Source organism: Callorhinchus milii, unplaced genomic scaffold (genome assembly GCF_018977255.1).
Source record: "Callorhinchus milii isolate IMCB2004 unplaced genomic scaffold, IMCB_Cmil_1.0 Scaffold7, whole genome shotgun sequence".
In the NCBI taxonomy this organism is placed as follows: domain Eukaryota; kingdom Metazoa; phylum Chordata; class Chondrichthyes; order Chimaeriformes; family Callorhinchidae; genus Callorhinchus; species Callorhinchus milii.
Window position 1 is genome coordinate 26,020,644 of NW_024704748.1, and position 20,684 is coordinate 26,041,327.

The following is a 20,684-nucleotide window of genomic DNA, read 5'->3' on the forward strand; positions in this document are numbered from 1 at the left end:
AATTAATAACCCTGAAACCCTTTAGTTGCCCCCCACAGCTCCACCCTCTATAAATTCTAGATCCATCCTTCCCTCTTTTGGCAATCTGATACAGGTCCAACCCTCATAAGAACTTTAATATTCCAATTATACACAGCCTAGACCTTTGTCCATTATCTAAATTGCTGTGAGAATCTACCATCGTAACCTAAGCGCCATTACACTAGGTTAACTGTTGCAAATTTCTAGTTAAGCATTTCTTTCTCTTCAGGTAAGGAGTCTTTATTCTCCAGACTGAATGCTGTTGCATCACCAGACCAAAGTTGATCGGTAAATATCTAAACGAGTAAGTCGCAGAAATATGATTAGTCTTTTCATCACCTTTGTGATCGGCCACACTTTTCATCCTCCACGTATCCCTTAAATCTTTGCACCTAAGATGTCCCATTACATTGTCGTCTGGAGGATTCACTGTTGACATTACTAACACTCCACCATTCTCATTGTGTCCAAAGGTGAAAATCAAAGTCAGAAATTAAGTCCAATGTCTAATTTCTCTTCTTGAAAATGTTCTTATGCCCAGGTTGGATATGTGTCTTTTTGTGGGGGGAAGTGGGAGAGGGTCACAGGTAAATATTATCAAGTGCAGTGACTGTGCATTTGCACCAGCAAAATCCCCCCAAAAAGCCATGAGGTGAATGACCAATTGATCTGGAGGTTTGTTTGCCAACAGCTCCATCGTTTTCAGAGATTTTTAAGGTCCACCTGAATAGGCAAACGGAAATTTGGTTCAACATCTTTAAACCCGAAAGAATCTGAATTGGTCGTTCACCTGGTGGCTTTTTCTGGGACCTAGCCTACAAATCCACAGTCACTACCCTTGAAAACAATTGACCTGTGAAGTCCTTGGAGAACTTTTGGTACGTCCTCTTCATTTCTTCTGTGGGCGGCAGTGACATTGATGCACAAATTAAAACAATTTACAGCGGTTTCGAATCCGAACAAGACTGTTCAGCCTGAGGAGAGAAAACCATCATTCTAAAGTTACTCACCCTGAACATTATCTGATCACGTCACTTCCATATTTTATTGATCTTTCGGTAACACATAAAAGAAAAAGCCCAAGCATAGAGAGTTGATGGGCCGAACGGCCTGTGTCTTGTCTAAATTAAGCGCTCCGAGACGCTGTTCGGTGTGAAGGGCAAGTTGTTCTGTGCTGTAGGGTTCTTCAATTCTATTTGAAAACTTATTACAGTGCATAACATCACCCATTGCTCTCAAGTGAACAGCTATGACTTAGCCTGAAAGCAAACCAGAGCACGTTCTGGCAACACTTCAAATTCCTTAGACTGATTACTGCATGGTTTGCACAAAGTAGGGCATGTATGACCACTTCACGCAAGACAAAGCTGGTCATGCCAAAACCTAAGGTTGATGTGCATCGTCTGAAACTAATTGAGACAAATAAAATTTGGTCCGAAACAAATAAAACATCTAATCTAATCAAAAGAGATCACCGGTGCATAATGTCAATCATCTGGTTGTTCAACAAAACTTCATTGTATGGGAGGAAATGGGTTGCTCACAGGAACCAAGTAGAATATTCATAAAGGTTAAGAGTCAAGAACTCGAAGCTACTGCATGCAGTGAGTCAACTTGGTTTAACCTCGTCATGTAACGTACTCGTGTCTCTAAATAAACAAGCGTGAAAGCCCAGACTTTGAAGAAAAAATTACGTGGAGAAGGAAATGTACTTAAACAGTGTGCTTGAGTCAGGGCTAGAGGCCGAGGCCGCGTGTGAGGGGAAATGTGTTCTAAACGCTTAATTCAGACCAGTAACATTTTTCACCGTTGCCAATGTATCGTTGATTTTCCACACATTCCGTGTGTGGAGGCATGTACGTGCGTTGATAATGTGTATGTATATATTTCTGGACATGTATATGTTTTTACGTGATGGAGGAATTCTTGTATCAATACAATAGTTTTTTTTAAACTGAATTTATTTTTGAATAATTTTTTTTTTAGTAAGGCCCAAATTGGCACAGACCAGGTAAACCAAGTAGCCTCCATCTGTTGCTCCTTTCCTATGGAGATAAAAACCCTTTAGACGAACGTAGTTTGACAAGGAATATTAATTGAGAAATGTATTGAGTCTCTGGAATAGTATTGCGTGGAGTCCTGTAGCTCAGTGGTTAGAGCACTCGCTTTGCAAGTGAGAGACCTGAGTTCAATTCCAGGCAGAGGGCGAAACCTTGGGCAAGTTTCCTTACTCCACACAGAGAGCCTAATAATAATCCCTCCAAAAAACCCCAAACAATAATAAATTGGTCATTTTCAATCTACGGCTCTTTGTGGGACATTGCTGTGCGCAATTGGCTGCCGCGTTCGCCCACAAATATACAGTCAATTCACTTTACAGTGTGTTCTGTGAAGCGCTTTGGGACGTCCTCCAGACGTGAAAAGTGCTATATCAAATGCAAGGATTATTATTATTATTATTATTATTACTGGTACGTATCTACCATGTGCCAGTTCGATTTTTCTCATAGACATTCTTACCTTCGGTGAATCTTCACAATCGTCAACCAAATCAAGATCGAAATCAGGCAGAGGCATATTCAACCCCTCCTTGTTTCTAAGCCAGTACGTTGTTTGCTTTTCTTTGCCCTTATGAGGAGTTAAAAAGTGGGTCATATTTCATATAAATTTAAAAATCAGCTTCTAAGGTGGTCAATAAATCACTCCCTTCCAACTCGATTCTCTTATTACTCTCTGATGGTGAGATGCAACTGTTTGTGGGACGCTGCTGTGCGCAATTGGCTGCTGCGTTTCGCCCACAAAATACACAGTCACTACACTGTAGAGTGAATCCTGTGAAGTGCTTTGAGACGTCTCAACGACATGGTAAGGCGCTATATGAAATGCAAGGATTATTATTATTATTATTATTAGTAGTAGTAGTAGTAGTATACCTTCAATTCAATGATTCCTCGTTTCATCAGTTCATATCCTCCCAGAGCTTTTAGTAGCTGAGCAGTGCTCTCTGATACGTGTATTTTCAGGGCTAGGCATCAAAAGAAGAGCACAACTAGCAGAGCAAACCTCCCGAAATTATGTTCTGCCATTCTTTCACTGTGTTTTGCTACAGCCAAAAGTGTTGAATAAACACAGCAGAAGTGTCGTCAAACAAAACTCATTACCCACACGGCACTCACAGCTAAGTTATGTCCTCGGCCACCGGGTTAGTTAACCGTTTCAAACAATTTATGGAAATCTGGCAAAATGTGGGTCTTTAGCTGTGTTGGACTCGTGGTGGGAGTCAGGAGGACTAATGTAAGCAACCTTTAACTGGCGGCTTTACTGAAAGAGTGGGTAAAGAGTGACTTTTACACCAGGTTGTTAGAGAACGCAGGAAATCTCTCACAAAAGACACTTAGTATCTGGCGAAACTTCTGCAGCTATTTTGCTGCCAGGGACTGCCAGGGTCAAGTGAGTGAAACAACTAGAGACGAGCTTTGACTAACCGTTGAGGAACATTGACTTCATGAACAATGACAGGTTAATGTCTCAAGTAGAGTAACTGTGGGGTCAAACCCATGCCTCCAAGGGAAAGCAACGCTGGACATTCAGACGAATCGAAGATGAAAAGATTTGACAAGAAGGAAAAAGACTTGAAACTTACGCAAACCGTTACTCTCCATCCTCGAGGCTACGTTGACAGTGTCTCCAAACAGGCAGTATCTTGGCATAGATGTTCCGACAACTCCGGCAACCACTGGGCCTACAAAAAGAGCAAAGGACCAAAGAATGAAGTGTGCGGAGGCCCTGGGATCATTCACTTCCCTCAGCTCCGACCAGCATCTTTCGAATGTGGAGTTAAGATAATCCTCCCCCAACCTGTAGCGAAAGTTGGGGCATCCACTTGGTGGCAGTTCAAAAGCTGCAGCAACCAGCTACGGGGAAAACCGTTTGAACAAAATTGGAGGGAGAGGGAGATGGGTTTCGCTTGCAACAGACAAGCGCTCCGGGACACTACCCCGCATGGAGGGCGTGATATACATACAAGTTGTTGTTGTTGACGTCTTCAGAAGTGGAATGTCCCATGATATTAGAGCTAGCGCCTGTGACGATTATGAGATCCCGCCCTGAAATTTCTTTTCACTGCCATGTCCAATCCACGACACAAGCAGAGCAATCAAAAACCTTTCTAATTGAGCTGCGCAAGGCTTTCCCTGTTACCTGTATTGATGCCTATACGCAGCCTGAGCTGTTCGTTCATCCACTTTAATTCGAAGCTTGTAATGGCACTGAGGAAATGCAAAGCCATGGTACCAATTTCACCAGCGTGTCTTATTCCATTGCAGATGGGCATTCCGCTTACTACCATGTAAGCGTCTCCTATTGTTTCAACCTGTATTTGAGATCCCAACACAAATGGTTCAATCAAACATAATTTTTCACAGTAATAAAGTGCTGGGGAAACAGATGGAATATCTGGGGTGAAGAGAGGATAACGGTAACTTTACAACCGACAACAACTTTCATTTATGTGTGTGTGTGTGTGTGTATATGCATAATATATAATAATAATATTCTTTGCGTTTGATATAGAGCCTCATCACGTCGTTGAAACATCTCAAAGTGCTTCACAAAATATACCTTAAAGTGAATTGACTGTATATTTTGTGGGCGAAACGCGTCAGCTTTTAATAGCAGGTTTTATAACTTTTATATATATACCATCTGAGTGCTGTAAATACAATGTAAATGCTGATTTATTATTCCAATCATCGTTTTGTAATGCTGCCACGAAAAAAAAACTAATTTTGATTCGACTGTTATAAAACGGCCAAATTAAAACATTTTCACAGAGGCCGTTTTAAAGTTGACAGATATATATATATATACATTCATCCAAACATGTTCTCTCCTACCTTGTACACATCATACGAATTGATAATGTCATCAAATAAACTGTACAGATCATTGAGCAGGCCCACAACCTCCAATGGAGTGCTGATGGAACAGATGCTTGTAAAGCCAACTATATCTGAGAAGAATACAGTGACGGATTCGAACGATTCTGGCTCCACACATTTGCCTTGTATGAGCTGCTCTGAAATGAAACTGTGGAAAAGTGTCGCGTGTAAATGCGGTCCAAAAAGTCAATCCAAAAAAGTAATAATAATAATACTTGCATTCGATACAGCACCTCGCCTCGTCTTCGAGACGTCTCAAAGCGCTTCACGCGTATACCTGGGCAACATGCTCGACAGAAGCTTGTCTGTCCTTCTCTTCTCCACCATCAGTTGGTTTGTTCTCTCTTCGACCACTTCTTCCAGATGATTTGCGCATCTTTCCAGTTTGTTCACCATGTTGTCCAGAACGCTGGATTTACTGTCAAGTAAGTAGAAATTGATTAGCCCTGACCAAAATAATTCTCGAGAGCGTTGACCAGAACCTGACAGTTCAACCACCAGCCATTAAAATAACAATAACAATAATAATCCTTGCATTTGATCTAGCGCCTTAGACTGTATATTTTGTGGGCCATTAAATAATTTTCTGTATTGTCTGCCGCCCCCGAAGAGCACAGTTGGCAATGAGGGACATTGTAGGGAGGTTGAAAAAATGATAATAATTCTCTCAACTTGGTAATAGCGAAAGTGACCTCTATTCCCCAACCACAGAATTAATTATTTTGCTTTCTGTGACCCTCGCTGGCCTGAGAGTTACCTCGTATTGAAACACATCTGGAGTCAAAGACAATAAGATAAGGTTGGGCATTATACTACAATTGTAATGTTCAAGGCAAGATTGAGAAAGGAGTTTCTGCAGTAGTAAACAAGTCGTAAAGTTTGTGATTAATTTTATTATCCTATTGAATCTTACTTTTATTTATTTTACCTAATCTGAAGAGTGAGAAAGAAACTGCAGAAGTTTCATAAGTTGAACAAAACTTATTTTCACAGCAGGAATATTGGATTTGAACCATATACTTATGTAACCAATACATGATTTGTTTATGGAAAAGAAAAATTGTAGAATACAACAATAACAACAACAAATTACACTTGTATAGCCCTCTTCACGTCGGAAAGACATCCCGGGCGCTGAATAATGTGCACATTGGTATAAGTGGTTGAAAATAATTTAATTTTAATGCAGCAACTTAGGAGAACGGGCTCAGAAACAATACCTGCACCTTTGAGAAGTGGTGTTGAATACTTGCTTGATGGTACATGCGTTACCGGCATTATTACTTCTTTGATAAATTACAGAAATAGAGCAGTGATCCAAAAACATCATCAAGGAGATAATGGTGCCACTTGGATGATAACCGTAACAATATGGTTTATAGAACAGACGGACTGGGTAACAGCTCTGGTCACCTCCTCTCTCCCCCCGGCTCGGGGCCAGCCTCCACCACTGTTAAACGGCTCTGAGATACAGCCCTCCCCCCCCCCGTGAAGGGCGCTATAGAAATTCAAGTTGTTGTTGTTGCAGGGCAAGATCACTCACCGAGTCACCTTTTCCACACACTCTTTACACTGGGCACAGTGTAAAGTTTGGTTCTAAAATCCAATGGTCACATGCAGGATAACAATTCTTAAAAAGCATTCTATATCTTCACTCCTGTTTTTATATGTCTAAAAGGTGAACAATCTATACGATCTGAAAAAAAAAACAGAGCACACTCGACCCAATGTCAAGATTGAAGAAGATCTCTTTTAGGACTGACCCCTCAGGAGTGCTCTGTTGCAATGCTTGTTTGATTGAGCGGAAGTTCGGCCTTCTCTCTGGACGTTCATCCCAGCACGACGTCAGCAAGGCCATTATATTCTTGTTACTTGCTTCTGCAGGCAATGTGGGTCTCGTTGGTGTCCCTGAACCAGGGTTTTTAATTTTATAAATGATTTCTACATGAAATAAAACGAATAAAGACACGACTTTGTGTTTATTCCTGCTACTCTTTTTCTATCTATCATCCCCCCACCCCTATCCCCCCACCTTCTCCTCCACAAAAACATGGCTCATTTTCCTGGTAACATTGCAGGAAATCTTTATATGTGAGGACTATCGAATCCATGTAAAATGTAAAATGTAGGCAACAAAAGTGGAATTGTCTCCTGCAATGTGACTCACAATATTGAGTTTGAGTTTCGATTTGTTTGCTGTACAGATATACCAAACAGGTTGTTTAATTCATTCACTCAAAACCTATCCTGATCTGCTCGCCTCTTGCTCGCTGTCATGCCTCTTCTATAGTCCTCCCAGACTGCATGGCGTTGCAAAGTCTGCAAGGTGTCTATGACATAAGAACGCAAGGACATAAGAAAATGTGGACCGAGGCAAGGCCATTACACACATCAAACTTTTCAGTCCAAACTATGCCAACTAAAAATTTTACCAAATTCATTTAGTCGTCTGCAGAAAGTTTTTTTTTAAAAAATTTGTTTCTTTGTCCTCTAACTCTAAATGAATCAAGACTGCATCCTTACATCCCATATCTTGCATCAATCAATGCTTCTTTCTTGGCATACCATTTCAATGAGCCAAGATACACAGAAAACATCATGTAGTACGTACCATTCAATACTCTCTCTTGCCTTGTCCGTAGAAGTTCCCTCCATCTCCTTCCTAACCAGATTATCCAGTCAGTTCAGATTTAAAAGTTAATTATCACAGCACTAAGTCTACATTCAGTATCTGCCCGTTGGCTAAAAACTATTCTTTTAATTGGAAGCTTTTACTTGTTACATCCTCTAGTTGTTTGCCTCCAATCCAAGTTAAACTAGTTTTTCATTGATGTGGGCTAAGCTCTTTCCCCTTCTGTTTAGTGCATTTTGCAAAATAATTGTCTCTGGACATTGACAAATAATGCTGTACTGAAAAATAAGTAACATTAACTTAGAGTTTTATTTTTTTCTTTATCCCTTGAGATTGCTTTGTGGTGCCTTTGCGATTGGAGCGTGCATGACTGATCATACTGTATAAATATCCCAGCACAGCAGGAGTACACATGCAAGGTACATGTGAGGCCTTTGAGTCATTGGACCCAATGCAGATAAGATGTCAGTATAAAGTACTTTGGGGTTCAACTTACAGTTTTCCTCCGACAAACGTGATTGATGCCATCATTTCAAAATACGTCGGAGTTGTAGCTTTTTTTATTATACAATGGTGTGGAATTTTTGTTATAAAGAAATAAACTTTTTTTTTACCCTCTGGGTCCATATGTAAGTCATGATAAGGCCCCTGTTCACCATCGTACAATAGCTCCTTCATGATGATAGCAAAACTATAAACGTCTCCTTTCTGTGTACCATTGAGTGGGTAGTCATTAAGCCACAACAGTTCTGGAGCGGTCCAGTACAGCTCTGCAGGAAGACAAAATATACAGTCAATTCACTTTATAGTGTATTCTGTAAAGCTTTGAGACGTCTTGAAGATGTGAGGAGGCGTTATATCAAACGCAAGGATTATTATTATTATTTTAACGTATGTATCTTAGTGTACATTCATTCACATTCAGGCTCCTCGAAAAGAAGCTGAACAAAAGCAGAAAGGGAGAGAAAACTGACGCTGGATATCGAAAACTAGCTAAGGGTAAAGTTTAGGGAGGGTTGTAAGTGTATGATGACAGAATTCTATTACTTTGACCAAGATAATTCTCAGATGGTAATTCAGTCGATGCGAACATTCCCTAAACTACTCTCTAAAAATGTTTGAAAGTACATACCTTCAAATGCCATGTTTTCTCCAGTGATTACTTTCCTTTTTGTTCCAAAGCGAAACTCCCACAAGCCGAATTCTGCTATTTTCACTTGCATCCGACTATCTATCAGGCAGCTCTTGGGTTTTAAGTTACCGTGAGATTTTAGAGGGCTGTTATGCAGAAACATCATTCCCTAAAATATAACATGTCAACACCATCATCAGTGCACTTTCTCTCGCCTTTTGCTCCAAGACATTTCCTGCAAATGATAGTTAATATTCACCATGTGAATCTGTGTATTGTCCTACTGTACATAATTATTAAAATAATAAATTGGTCACTCAATCCATGACTGTCTGTTGGACACTGCTGTGTGCAATTGGCTGTCGCCTTTCGCCCACAAATATACGGTCATTTCACTTTACAGTATATTCTGTGAAGCGCTTTGAGACGTCGAGAAGACGTGAAAAGCGCTATATCAAATGCAAGGATTATTATATCATTATGATATCAAATGCAAGGATTATTATTATTGTAAAAAATACAGGGGCCTTTACATGAAAGAATGCAAGAAACCATGAGATAAGGAAAGACTCTTTGTTGCATCAATCATTTTGCTGGGAACTGTAGTTCCCATGTATTTTTTAGGGAATGGCGGGACAGCACTTCCAACAATGTAGTTAAACCCACAACCTTCTGACTCAGAGGCAAGAATACAACTAACTAACTGAGCCAGGTTGACATGGGCTAACAACTGGGAACAACTGTCAAACAGTGAAATCTGAAAACCTTTCAGGCAGTGGTCTATTGTGAACGGGCAGTTAATGCTCCACATCTCAAATTATAACATGCATTAATCACGGTCAAATGTAAAACGATGATTTGATTTGTTTTCTGCGTATGTGTAATGGGTGTATATTGAATGACAAATGATACATGTCGTGGAGAGAAGGGCTGGTACCGAGCAGAAGTATTTAGTTTGATGGGGTGAATGGCATTACTAGTATGAAGCATGCATCATGTATTTCGAATACAGGGGCAACGATTGATTGATAAGATATGATAAGATTTTCCCACAACCACAAACCGTAGCCCTCTCTGGGAAGAATAACACAAGAGTGCGTCTCAAGTTAGCAAACAGACTCTAACCAAGCTGGATTGTCGTAAATCCACACTTTGTCAATGCAGAAGCTGCTGCAGAAACTAATTAACTAATTAACTAATTAATGAATTAATTAATTAATATTAAGACAGATAATAGCTGGCTAGGTATTAATTAATTAAAGTGGATCTGAGAGACAAAACCCCTGAAATTAATTTTTAAAGCTGTGCCTCCTTTAAAATGTACATTGCTTGTAATGGAGAATTCGATCCTTTTTTAAATACGGTTTTGACCAAAGTCAATGAACGTCATCAACTTTAACTTGCACTTTCCTAACGTCAGAATTCCAAGCCGTTTGCTCCCAGTTACCAACTCACATTTACTATGTCATAAGCGAGGGAGAGCTTCAAGATCCAGTCCAGGTCAAACTTTCTGGTTTTCAGGACATCCTGGTGAAAATAAATGAAATATATCAAAATACATTTTGGCGGAGTCAATTTTTTCCCTACAAAATTAAGTTGTCCTGTATTAAGTGTAATGCAACCTCAACGGGCTGTGAATATGCAAGGACTCCTGTCAAATGCCTGATTCCACACCACTGGAAGCTCTAATAACTGGATAATGTTGAGAAAATGCAGGCGGTCGCAGAGAGCTGGTAATTAGGAATTCCTGTCTGGTTCTGCACTTCTTACTTAAGGTGGTGACAATCCACAAAGTGCTCTTCGTGATTTATGGTTTAATATTAACGAAACCACTCGCAGAAAGATCTCTCTTTTGGCAGCTGATCTATAAAAAAAATGCTTGTGTTTTTCTCACAGATACTGATAGCTAAGAACCTAGACAGTATTTACAGACTGAGCGGAATTAATAATAATAATAATAATAATCCTTGCATTTGATGTAGCGTCTTAGCACGTTTTCGAGACGTCTCATAGATTAGACTGTAACGTGAATTGACTGTATATTTTGTGGGCAAAATATCAAATTCTTTGATTTCTAAATAAAAGAACATACTCTTCAATAAATTCGCCAATGAAAGTTGGCAATAGTATTTTATTGTGAATACTGGCTCAGTAAAAGGGCACACAGAGATCCTGATAATCAATAATAATAATCCTTGCATTTGGTATAGCGCCTTATCACGTCTAGAAGACGACTCAAAGGGCTTCACAGTGAGGGCTGGAATAGCAATGCCAAGGGTTGACTACCATTTTCCCAAGATGCCAATCAGATAGGGACATTGAAATTTGCTGTTGACATTGTTGGCTGACATTTCAATCAACTTACCTTCAAACTTCCCTTTTTGCAATATTGTGTAATGATGCATATATTTGGTGGCTCGATACAGACACCAAAGAAGCTAATTATATTTTCGTGCTTTAGATTTCGCATCTGGAAACAAAATGGATTAATTCAGATATACATCATCTTAAAATAGTTGTCTTGAAAACAAATGGATTTTGTACCAGTGGCTTAGCTAATCTGAAATCATAACGCGCGGCAATGTAAACTCCTGAGTTCAAGAAATCATAAATTGTCTAGTTCCTTATAGTCCTTTACATTGCTTATTGAAGTCTGAGATGTGGTATTTCTAAACAGAATTTTAAATCAGAATAGCCAAGTCTTGCAAATTGAGACTCTTCCTGGCAACTGGAATTACGTCACATAAACCCACAGAAACCTCACTCTGCAATCTCCTTCCGGAGGAAAGTTGCCGTGAGGGTGACGTTCACTACCAACACAATTCCTTATTAAAAAAAACTGCAAATTAGATCAATGCATTAATCCAGCAGAAATGCCAAATTGGTGATTGGGATACATTATGTTTTCTAGTCATCTGTGGCTAAGTCTTTTTACGTAAAAAATATATTACGACATAATAGCAGTGACATAATAGCAATTGGCAGATCGCTTTCCGGGGGTAATAATCCCTCCAAAATAATAATGATAATTTGGTTACTCAATCCACGACTGTTTGTGGGACGCTGCTGTGCGCAATTGGCTGCTGCGTTTTGCCCATAAAATACACAGCCACTACACTTTACAGTATATTCCGTGAAGCGCTTTGAGATGTCTCTCAAAGGCATGAGAAGGCGCTGCATCAAATGCAAAAATTATTATTATTATGATCCTTTTTGCCACACGTCTCATACCATGTCCAGCTCTTGACGGATTGATAGTTTCTTCACATCTGGAGAGCTCGTAGTGTCGAGGTACTTAATTGCAACTTGGTTCCCCTGTCACGGAAGAAATGAGTTAATAAAATGGTGGTGTGTAGAACATCAGTGCCTGGCTTTATTTTTGGTCGACGTTCTTTTTAGTCAATTTACTGACTAAGCATTTTTCTCATTAAATCAGACACTTAGTTCATCATGACTCATCTCATTGAATGAGATTGGATAACAATCTAACTATTTGCCAACTCACCTGATAAAGCCCAACTAAGGTATCCATTGCCACATTTTCTTGCTTATCCCTGAGACTGGAACTCGAATGGCTCGATATCATGGTTTTAGGGGTACAAACAGATGATGTGCCAAAATGAACCTGTGTGTTGATATGAGGATGGGTTACATTCTGTGCAGCAACTGGCTTCATATTATAGAATAGAATCATAGAATATTACAGCATAGAAGGAGGCCATTCGGCCCATCGCGTCTGTGCCGGCTATTTGGAAGAGCTGCCCAATCAGTCCCACTCCCCCGCTCTTTCCCCGTATCCTTGCAAATGTTTCCTTTTCAAGTACCTATCCGATTCTCTTTTGAAAGTTGTAATCAAATCTGTTTCCACCAGCCTTTCAGGCAGTGCATTCCAGACTGTAACAACTCTCTGTGAAAATTATTTCTCCCCTCTGTTTTCTTTTGCCAATTTTCTTAAATCTATTTCCCCTGATTACCGACCCACCTGCCAGTGGAAACAGTTGATCTAGGATAACTGCAAAAATGGCGTACAGTGCAAATCTTAGTCCTTATCATATACCTTGGTCTCCTCCAGGATGATGATATCTTCGAAGTTTATTTTCCACCACATGTCCTGAAGTTGATTTTGCAATTTACATTTCTGTGCCATTAAGACAGCAACGAACACACCGGCAGCCAAAGCAGTCACCAGGAAGGCAACCACTAAACTCAGAACCAAGCCACCTGAAGAAACACAGCTGATCAGGCGAGACCATGACCAAGATATGTATACCGACTCACCAACAAGTAATACCAGGGCTACAATTCCACACAGATCAACTCTCTGATCGTTGGATTTCAGTGCGCACAGAATTTGGCAAATTCTGAAATGCAACCTTAATTTTGTGGCCAGGTCTCTGTAAGTTCTTTTACTTCATTGCAACAAATAACAAAAAAAAATGTGCCTTGTGAAACTGAGGATAGGCTGCACCCACATTGCTATTGAATCATACTTTAATCACTAACACATATCCGTTCCACATATCAGTTTGATTAGATCTTATCACATACTACAAAATCTGCTATTTGTGCAACACGCCCATTCCATCATCGTTTCTGTTTAATTGCAGCCTTCAAGATTACAACATGTCAGGAATAGAAGTTCCAGCTGGTTCTAAATTTACTCTATTAACATAACATTTCAGAGTGTGCAGAATCTGGCTTATTGTTGTGTTCAGTTTGAGCCTTGAAGTTGGCTTTCTGTAGTTCTTCTGTCAAATGCAAAGAGTGTTACTTATTGATTGATGGCTTTGGTGGAAATAATAGGGGATTATGTACTTGTCCAACAGTGAGTGTTTATCAGATTCCTGGCTGTGTGAATCTGGCAAGTTCTTATCCCCCAACCTAACTGAAAGGACATTAGCTCTCATTAACATGGGGGAATGCGACTCAATGAAATACCTACTTGTGGAGCTGCTTTTGCAAAGCTCATTGTGAAATCCACAATTGGGTCTGTCTTTAAAAGGAGTGCCAGCTGGCCACGATATGTGAGCAAATTGACCTGTGGACCTGCAACAACAAAAAATTATTATTGTTTAAAAATGACAATAAGTACTCGGACCTCTATGGCTCATTCTATACACCTGACTTCACCTACGCTGCTTTGCGGCAACAAATCATTGTCCTGTACATCATGTATTCGTGTTTGAAAAGTATGGAAACTATGATCTGAGCAGGTCAGCTGAGGAGATCCATTGGCTGATGGTATCAGTTTTGGTTCAGTGGGAAAGAATATAACAGTTACAATATTCTTCAATAGGTTTCAAGACTGAACAACACACAGCAATGCTCCACATTGGTTGTTGCTCTTCTGTGCTTTTTGCTATTCTTCAAACAAAGAATATGTTATTTGAAGCCCTACCCGTTAGGGTTTTGGTTTGCAGGGTACAAGGGGCTGAGTGGGATGATCTCTGCCCCCAGTGACTTAGACTGAACAACCTACCTTACTGATTGATTGTAGCTGTTGTAATAAAGCACAGGAACAAATTTTGTCTCGTTTCCGTCCTGCTGCAGGTCGTATACAGAATAATCCATAGACCTTTCTCCAGAATTATCAATATCCACCAGACCAATTGCACCTGATAAAATAGGAAGGCTTGAGTTATTGCTCTGAACTCCTTTTGGAATCTATATTGCTGCAAAAGAGGAATGTTCTTTTCATATACACGTTAACTATATACCTCAAACAACACTCTTAGACATAAGAGAATGTTCAATTCTCTAATCTTCTCAATTTTGTATAGTCTGATGAGATTTTGTGTACTCTGCTATTTTGCAATTGGAGAATTGGAGCATTTCTCATCTTACCATAAAATTGGGTTCTATTGTAACCTTTCAAGCTCTTAATAAGAGCTCTTCCGTCCCGAGGGTTCTTTCCTGCCATTATCATTTTGTGCGCAGTAATGGCGTACAGCATCACTGCATCATGAAGATAAATTGAATAATCGCTCACCTGCAATACACCACAGAACCCTCAGGTTAAAGTCACGCAGGAAGTCACACAGAACACCGTCTCTTTCACTGTCCACTATCTTTTCTCTTTTCTTCCTCCAAATTGGCTGAACACTAAACCTAATTTGCATGATTTTTATCCAGGGCTCTGCTACTCAAAAGTTTGAGCTCCACCCTTTGGAACTCCATTCCACAGTCCTTTCGCCTCACTCCCTCCATTGCTTCTTTCAAGGCATGTCTCAAGACCCTTCTCTTCGACCTCACCTTCGGTCACCCTCCTGTGGAGTCCTGTAGCTCAGTGGTTAGAGCACTCGCTTTGCAAGTGAGAGACCTGAGTTCAATTCCCGGCAGGTCAGGGCGAAACCTTGGGCAAGTTTCCTTACTCCACACAGAGCCTAATAATAATCCCTCCAAAACCAAAAACAATAATAAATTGGTCATTTTCAATCTACGACTGTTTGTGGGACATTGCTGTGCGCAATTGGCTGCCGCGTTCGCCCACAAATATACAGTCAATTCACTTTACAGTGTGTTCTGTGAAGCGCTTTGGGACGTCCTCCTGACGTGAAAAGCGCAATATCAAATGCAAGGATTATTATTATTATTATTATTACCCCTACCCTCCCTGCCCTCCACCCTCCCTGATCTCAATCCCCTGCTCGGGTCCTAATCCCTGATAGTTCAGTGCCTTGGGATGTCCTCACAACACGAAAGGTGTTATACAAACATAATTTGTAGTTGTTGTTGCTGCACATCTTTCTAGGTAATGCTTCCCTCATTCTTGTCCTGGAAAAATTCATGACCATATTTTACCCTATTGCTTATTGCCTCATTTTGTGCAAATTATTTTCTTCCAATGAGTTTTATTCCAGTAAAAGTGAATTAATTCTGATGATTTCTCTTTTAACAAAAAATACAACAGAATAATTCTGGTTTAACATGGTAAAATAACTCATCTCTGCCTTGCATTTTGATAATCCTTGCATTTGATATAGGGCCTTGTCATGTCTTCGAGCCGTCTCAAAGCGCATCACAGAAAATAGTGTAAAGGGAATTGACTGTGTATTTCGGGGAGCAATTTTTTTTATTATTTTGAAAGGATTATTACTCCCGGAAAAGCGATCCGCCCATTGACTAACAATCGGGTTCCTACTTACTGCTTGGTAAATAGAGGTGTGGGGCGTAAGGAAAGTTATCCAATGTTTCTTAAACATAGATAAGCTGCAATAGCAAACCTCTTTCTCTGAAGTCAGATGACTGTAGAAGGGCGGTCCTTTCAATCGCTGATAAACCTTTTGTACAAAGTCTTGGTAATTGCGTCCCCTGTTGACAGGCAGCCCAATCAGAAACGTTGATTCATACGCATTCAAGTGACTTGTATCCGTCCCAACCTTCAAACAGATTTTCCAAATGTTATCCTGTGGGGAAAACTGAAACTTTGGAGCTAAAATATGCATCGTGCACATGTATGTGAGGAGGGTGGACTATGGACTGTGAGGGTGGAATCTTGCTGATTTAAAACAAAGAAGAAATTGAGAGGAAATCTAGGGAGACAGACAGTGGAAGCAGAAAATGTTTCAAGAACAAATGAGAAAGATTTCTACTACAAATTAATATCTCGGGGATACAGTATATAGTTGGGGACACGACATGTCAAGTGACTGCCAGGACGGTGGAAGGCAATCTAGATGGACTTTGGTCTTCTTTCGCCCATCAATTTCTTATGTTCTTATGAACAAATCAAGTTGAGGATATCCCTGTTTCATAACTTGAAATCACTGACCCAGTCTGCATTCATATAAAGTTTTTCACGTAAAATAAACTTAAGAATTTTCCACAATTCTGCAAGTTGTTAAGTTTGAAGACATATTACAGTGGAGGGCACGGTTATAATGAATACTCACTCCCCTTTGTTGCTGACAGAGGACAAGTGTAATTAGTTGTAAAATGCTGCTTCTCAGGTCAAACTCACCACGTCATCACTGATCATAAACTGTTGCAGTATAAAGAACACATACTTTCCCCCAGTCATGCCAAGATGCTCAGCTTCCAGCATGATGGATCTTGAAGCTTGAGAAGTACAAATCAAAATGATAACTGGAAAAGCAGATGGAAGGAGCCACACAAACTCTATTACTGCATTGGTATTTTTCAAGAAGGGGCAATCATTAAACAAAATTAAAAAAGAATAATAATTTCGTCCCTTAATCCACAAATTGACTTTACAGTATATACTGTCAAAGAGCTTTTTATATGTCTCAATGATGTGATAAGGTGCTCTAAAATATGCACACCAATATTCTACTTATTATTAATGTGAGTATGCTCTGCCTGACACTTACTTCTAGCGAGACTGGCTATGTGCTTGAGATTGTCCCTGTGAAGGCTTGAGTTGCTTGTGTCGTATTTGGCTTGAGCTGTAATGATGAATTTGGCTTCGAGCTGGCTTTCGACCGCTTCCCAGAGGTCGTCCGTTTCATCCCAAATAGAGCCACTGGGAGATCCTCCGAACAAGGCTACGTATCTCCAGGCGAAAAACTCCAGCGTTTTCTCAAGGACAATGGCCATCCTCTGGATGGGGGACACCAGTATCACTTGGGTGTCATAGACAAGGTCATCACCTAATTTAGATGTCTGGCCCACAAATCCAAACATAGGGATGTTCCATTGAGAGGCCAGCAGACCTATGATCTGGAGAAGACATTTCGAGAGATGTCAGTGAACACATCCGACCAGTGAAAGAGCAAGCGTTAATTTATACAATACCATATATACAGTACAGTAGTTATACCCTTTATCTTTCCCCTTTCTACACTATGTCTTTCAGTCTGTCCAGCTTTTCTTTCTTTCTTTCTTTCTTTCTTTCTTTCTTTCTTTCTTTCTTTCTTTCTTTCTTTCTTTCTTTCTTTCTTTCTTTCTTTCTTTCTTTCTTTCTTTCTTTCTTTCTTTCTTTCTTTCTTTCTTTCTTTCTTTCTTTCTTTCTTTCTTTCTTTCTTTCTTTCTTTCTTTCTTTCTTTCTTTCTTTCTTTCTTTCTTTCTTTCTTTCTTTCTTTCTTTCTTTCTTTCTTGCTTTCTTGCTTTCTTGCTTTCTTGCTTTCTGCCCAATTTTTAAATACAATTATCATCATTCTTCCACGTAGTTTCAGTTGTTGGTGGTTGGCCAGGGCACTATAGGAAAAAAACACATGGGGGGTAAACAGGAATTTACGAACACACTGTACATCAGCCAAATGGGAACCTAAAGACTTTGATTGCGCTCGAACAATCATGATCACTTACCTCTGCCACCTTGGGGCAGGCTGGTCCAAAAATAGCTGAGACATTGTCATCCTGGACCTGGCTGATGAATGCGCTTAGCGATATCTTGGGGTCACACTGAGTATCGTCATAGACAAACCCTAGTGTGTAATTGATCAAGAGAGAGGCGTTGGAATTCACCTTTTCAATGGCGAGCTGGATGGCTGATCCCAGTCTCAAGGCACTAAAAGGGAAGGAGAAATTTCTGGGAGTCTGAAATCCCAACAAAAGCGTTGAGTTCTCAAGACAGTCGGAGCAGGAAAAGAAAAAGGCGAGCAGCAGAATGGGTTTTGCCACCATCGTGCAATGCTGACAGTGAAGGCACACAGCAAGTTGCGTGAGATGAAGGATGGATGGTTTTGGTATCGTTCTGTGTGTAGAATGTTGCAGTTGTGTTTGGTGGTGTACGTTGCATTAATACTCCAGCTAGCAGCGTTGTCTTATTTATACCTGCTGCAACAGGTGGATGGGACCCATTAATCCTCAAGTGCCGTTGATGGGACAGGTATTGTTCTGTCTTTAATTAACACAAATCTTGGTTTCCTGACTCTGATTAGCGATTGCGATTTAATTTGAGGTTCGGATTAAATGGCATGTATTTCAGAAGTCACACCTGGGAGACAATATTTTTTTCCCACTTGCCCTCTCCAGCATTGTGACTACTTCATGTTATTACACCCGCTACCGGTTGATTTAATAAGACTTAATGAGATGTAAGCCTGGACAAAGGAGCTATCAAAAGGCAGGAATCAGCTCATGCTGTAAGGCAAACTACCAGAACAATCCCAATAAATAATAATAGTCCTTGCATTTGCCTAATATAATGCCTTTCATGTCCGGAGGATGTCTCAAAGTGCTAAAAAGGATAAAGTTCTGATCGGAACATAATTTCAAATGCACACTCTAGCGTGCATTTTGGTAAGAAGTGTGCAAACCTCTGGGGAGAGTGTGCGCATTCCAAAAAGGAAATCAAAGCAGTATTACACTGACCAGCAATACAACACGCAACCCAGCCAGCCTCTACTAACAGTGGAATTAACCGAAGTTAGGAACAGAGATAAAGTTGGCTTGACATGTTCCAAACCGATTAGAACAATAGGCAGGTTATTAACAAGAGACGGCAGATAGATTTGAACTAAGGCGCAGTGCACATTCCGATGGACAGGGAAAGAGTGAGATTTGAAAAACTTCCATGTGAGTTGGAATAATATAAAGGATCCCATTGCCACAACCAGAAGGAACAAATGAATAGATACAGAAGGTGGATCAGGGAAAAGCAACCAAGACGTTCCTAAGACAATTCAATTGAGCTGCACCGACTTATCTTTCACTTTGTACTCAGTCTGCCAACCTAAAGGCTTGTCTTAGCCATTTTCTTATCTTTCCTAGCGGAGTCCCTAATCATAGAAGGCAGAAATCTTGAGTTTGGAGTCCACTTTTCTTGTGTGTTGGTTATTAGAACCATATGACATTTTGATGGCTGGTAACTGATTAATAGCCCACTCTCATTCAACGGTGCAAAGAACAGGTCTTAGCAAAACGTGGTAATATCACAGGCAAAGTACAATTTAGTTAAAAAAAAGATGAACAGAAGAAACAACGCTATATTTTACAATACAATGTTCACTGATACAGCACCTTGCATGAGGAGGAGGGAGGGAGGGAGGCGAGAGTGGGGGAGGGTAGTGGAGGGAGGGAGGAAGGTAGGTGAGGAAGCGAGCGAGGAAGTTGGTGGGAGGGAGGGATGGAGTTCCAGAGAGCGGGGGCAGAACGGCTGCAAGCTTGCTTGCCGTGCTGGGGCGGACCGGGCAGGGGACATGAAGCAGGCCGGAGTTCACTCAGTTTAGGAAGTGGCCAGGTCAGTGTGCGGCAAGACTATGGAGGGATTTGAATGTGAGAATAAGGATCTTGATGATAGATTAATTCAATCTGCTCAGGGCTGGGGATCTAGTGGAGCATTCAATAAATTCAACATAATGCTTTTATTTTCCAAAGAGGTTCTTTTGGGGTTGAAATGTTTTTCATGAGGAATGCACAGACAAGAATCTGGCTAGGGTTTGCTCAGATCTGTGTTCCACCTAATATTTCTGCTTTTACTTGCCAAAAGGCAATGAGATTATCCTTCAATGTTGGCCTCAATTTTAACAAAGAAAAATTCGCAGATCACAGATTCAAAAAATAAATGAAAACAAGCAACCATTGAAAATTACAGCTGTGCACTCTAGAGGACGAGATCAAAGGGGCTGCTTGCATCTGTCTGACAACCGTAGAAGTTTACAGCACAGAAGAAGGCCATTTGGCCCATCGTGTTTGTGCTGGCTCTTTTGAAAGAGTGATCCAATCTGGAAACATCCAGACAGTTAATATTTACATTTGATATTGCTGCTTATCGCAAGAAATGTTTCAAAACGCTTCAGGCATTGAATCATTTTCGAAGCGTTGTGATTGTAGCTCTATAGACAAATGCAGCAACGCTAATGTGCACCAGCAAGGCCCTGCGAAACAGCAGAGGCAAGAAAAATAATGAATATCTTCTACAGTATTGCCACTGAGTCAACAGGGACGGTGGGTGGGGAGGAAGGTGCGGGAGAGAAACTGTGCTTATGGCAACCCTTTGTTGAAAGAGTTAAAGACCAATAAAAACGATTGAGTAATGATCGCTTGAGACTGTCAT

General features: G+C 40.4%; 1 protein-coding gene across 1 annotated transcript; it reads right to left on the reverse strand.

The window, feature by feature from the left end:
• Positions 1-921: 921 nt before the first annotated feature.
• gucy2g (guanylate cyclase 2g) lies at positions 922-18,310 on the reverse strand. The gene is made up of 22 exons (XM_042336861.1): positions 17,993-18,310; positions 17,056-17,404; positions 16,686-16,810; positions 15,949-16,104; positions 14,570-14,714; positions 14,205-14,340; positions 13,668-13,771; positions 12,783-12,946; positions 12,231-12,350; positions 11,957-12,040; positions 11,091-11,195; positions 10,181-10,252; positions 8,726-8,894; positions 8,208-8,363; positions 6,725-6,902; positions 5,239-5,379; positions 4,917-5,109; positions 4,222-4,393; positions 3,665-3,763; positions 2,955-3,046; positions 2,542-2,649; positions 922-995 (listed from the first exon to the last, which is right to left on the reverse strand). Exons 1-22 carry the CDS (start codon positions 18,308-18,310, stop codon positions 960-962), a joined length of 3,222 nt encoding a protein of 1,073 aa, XP_042192795.1. The 3' UTR covers positions 922-959.
• Positions 18,311-20,684: the final 2,374 nt, after the last annotated feature.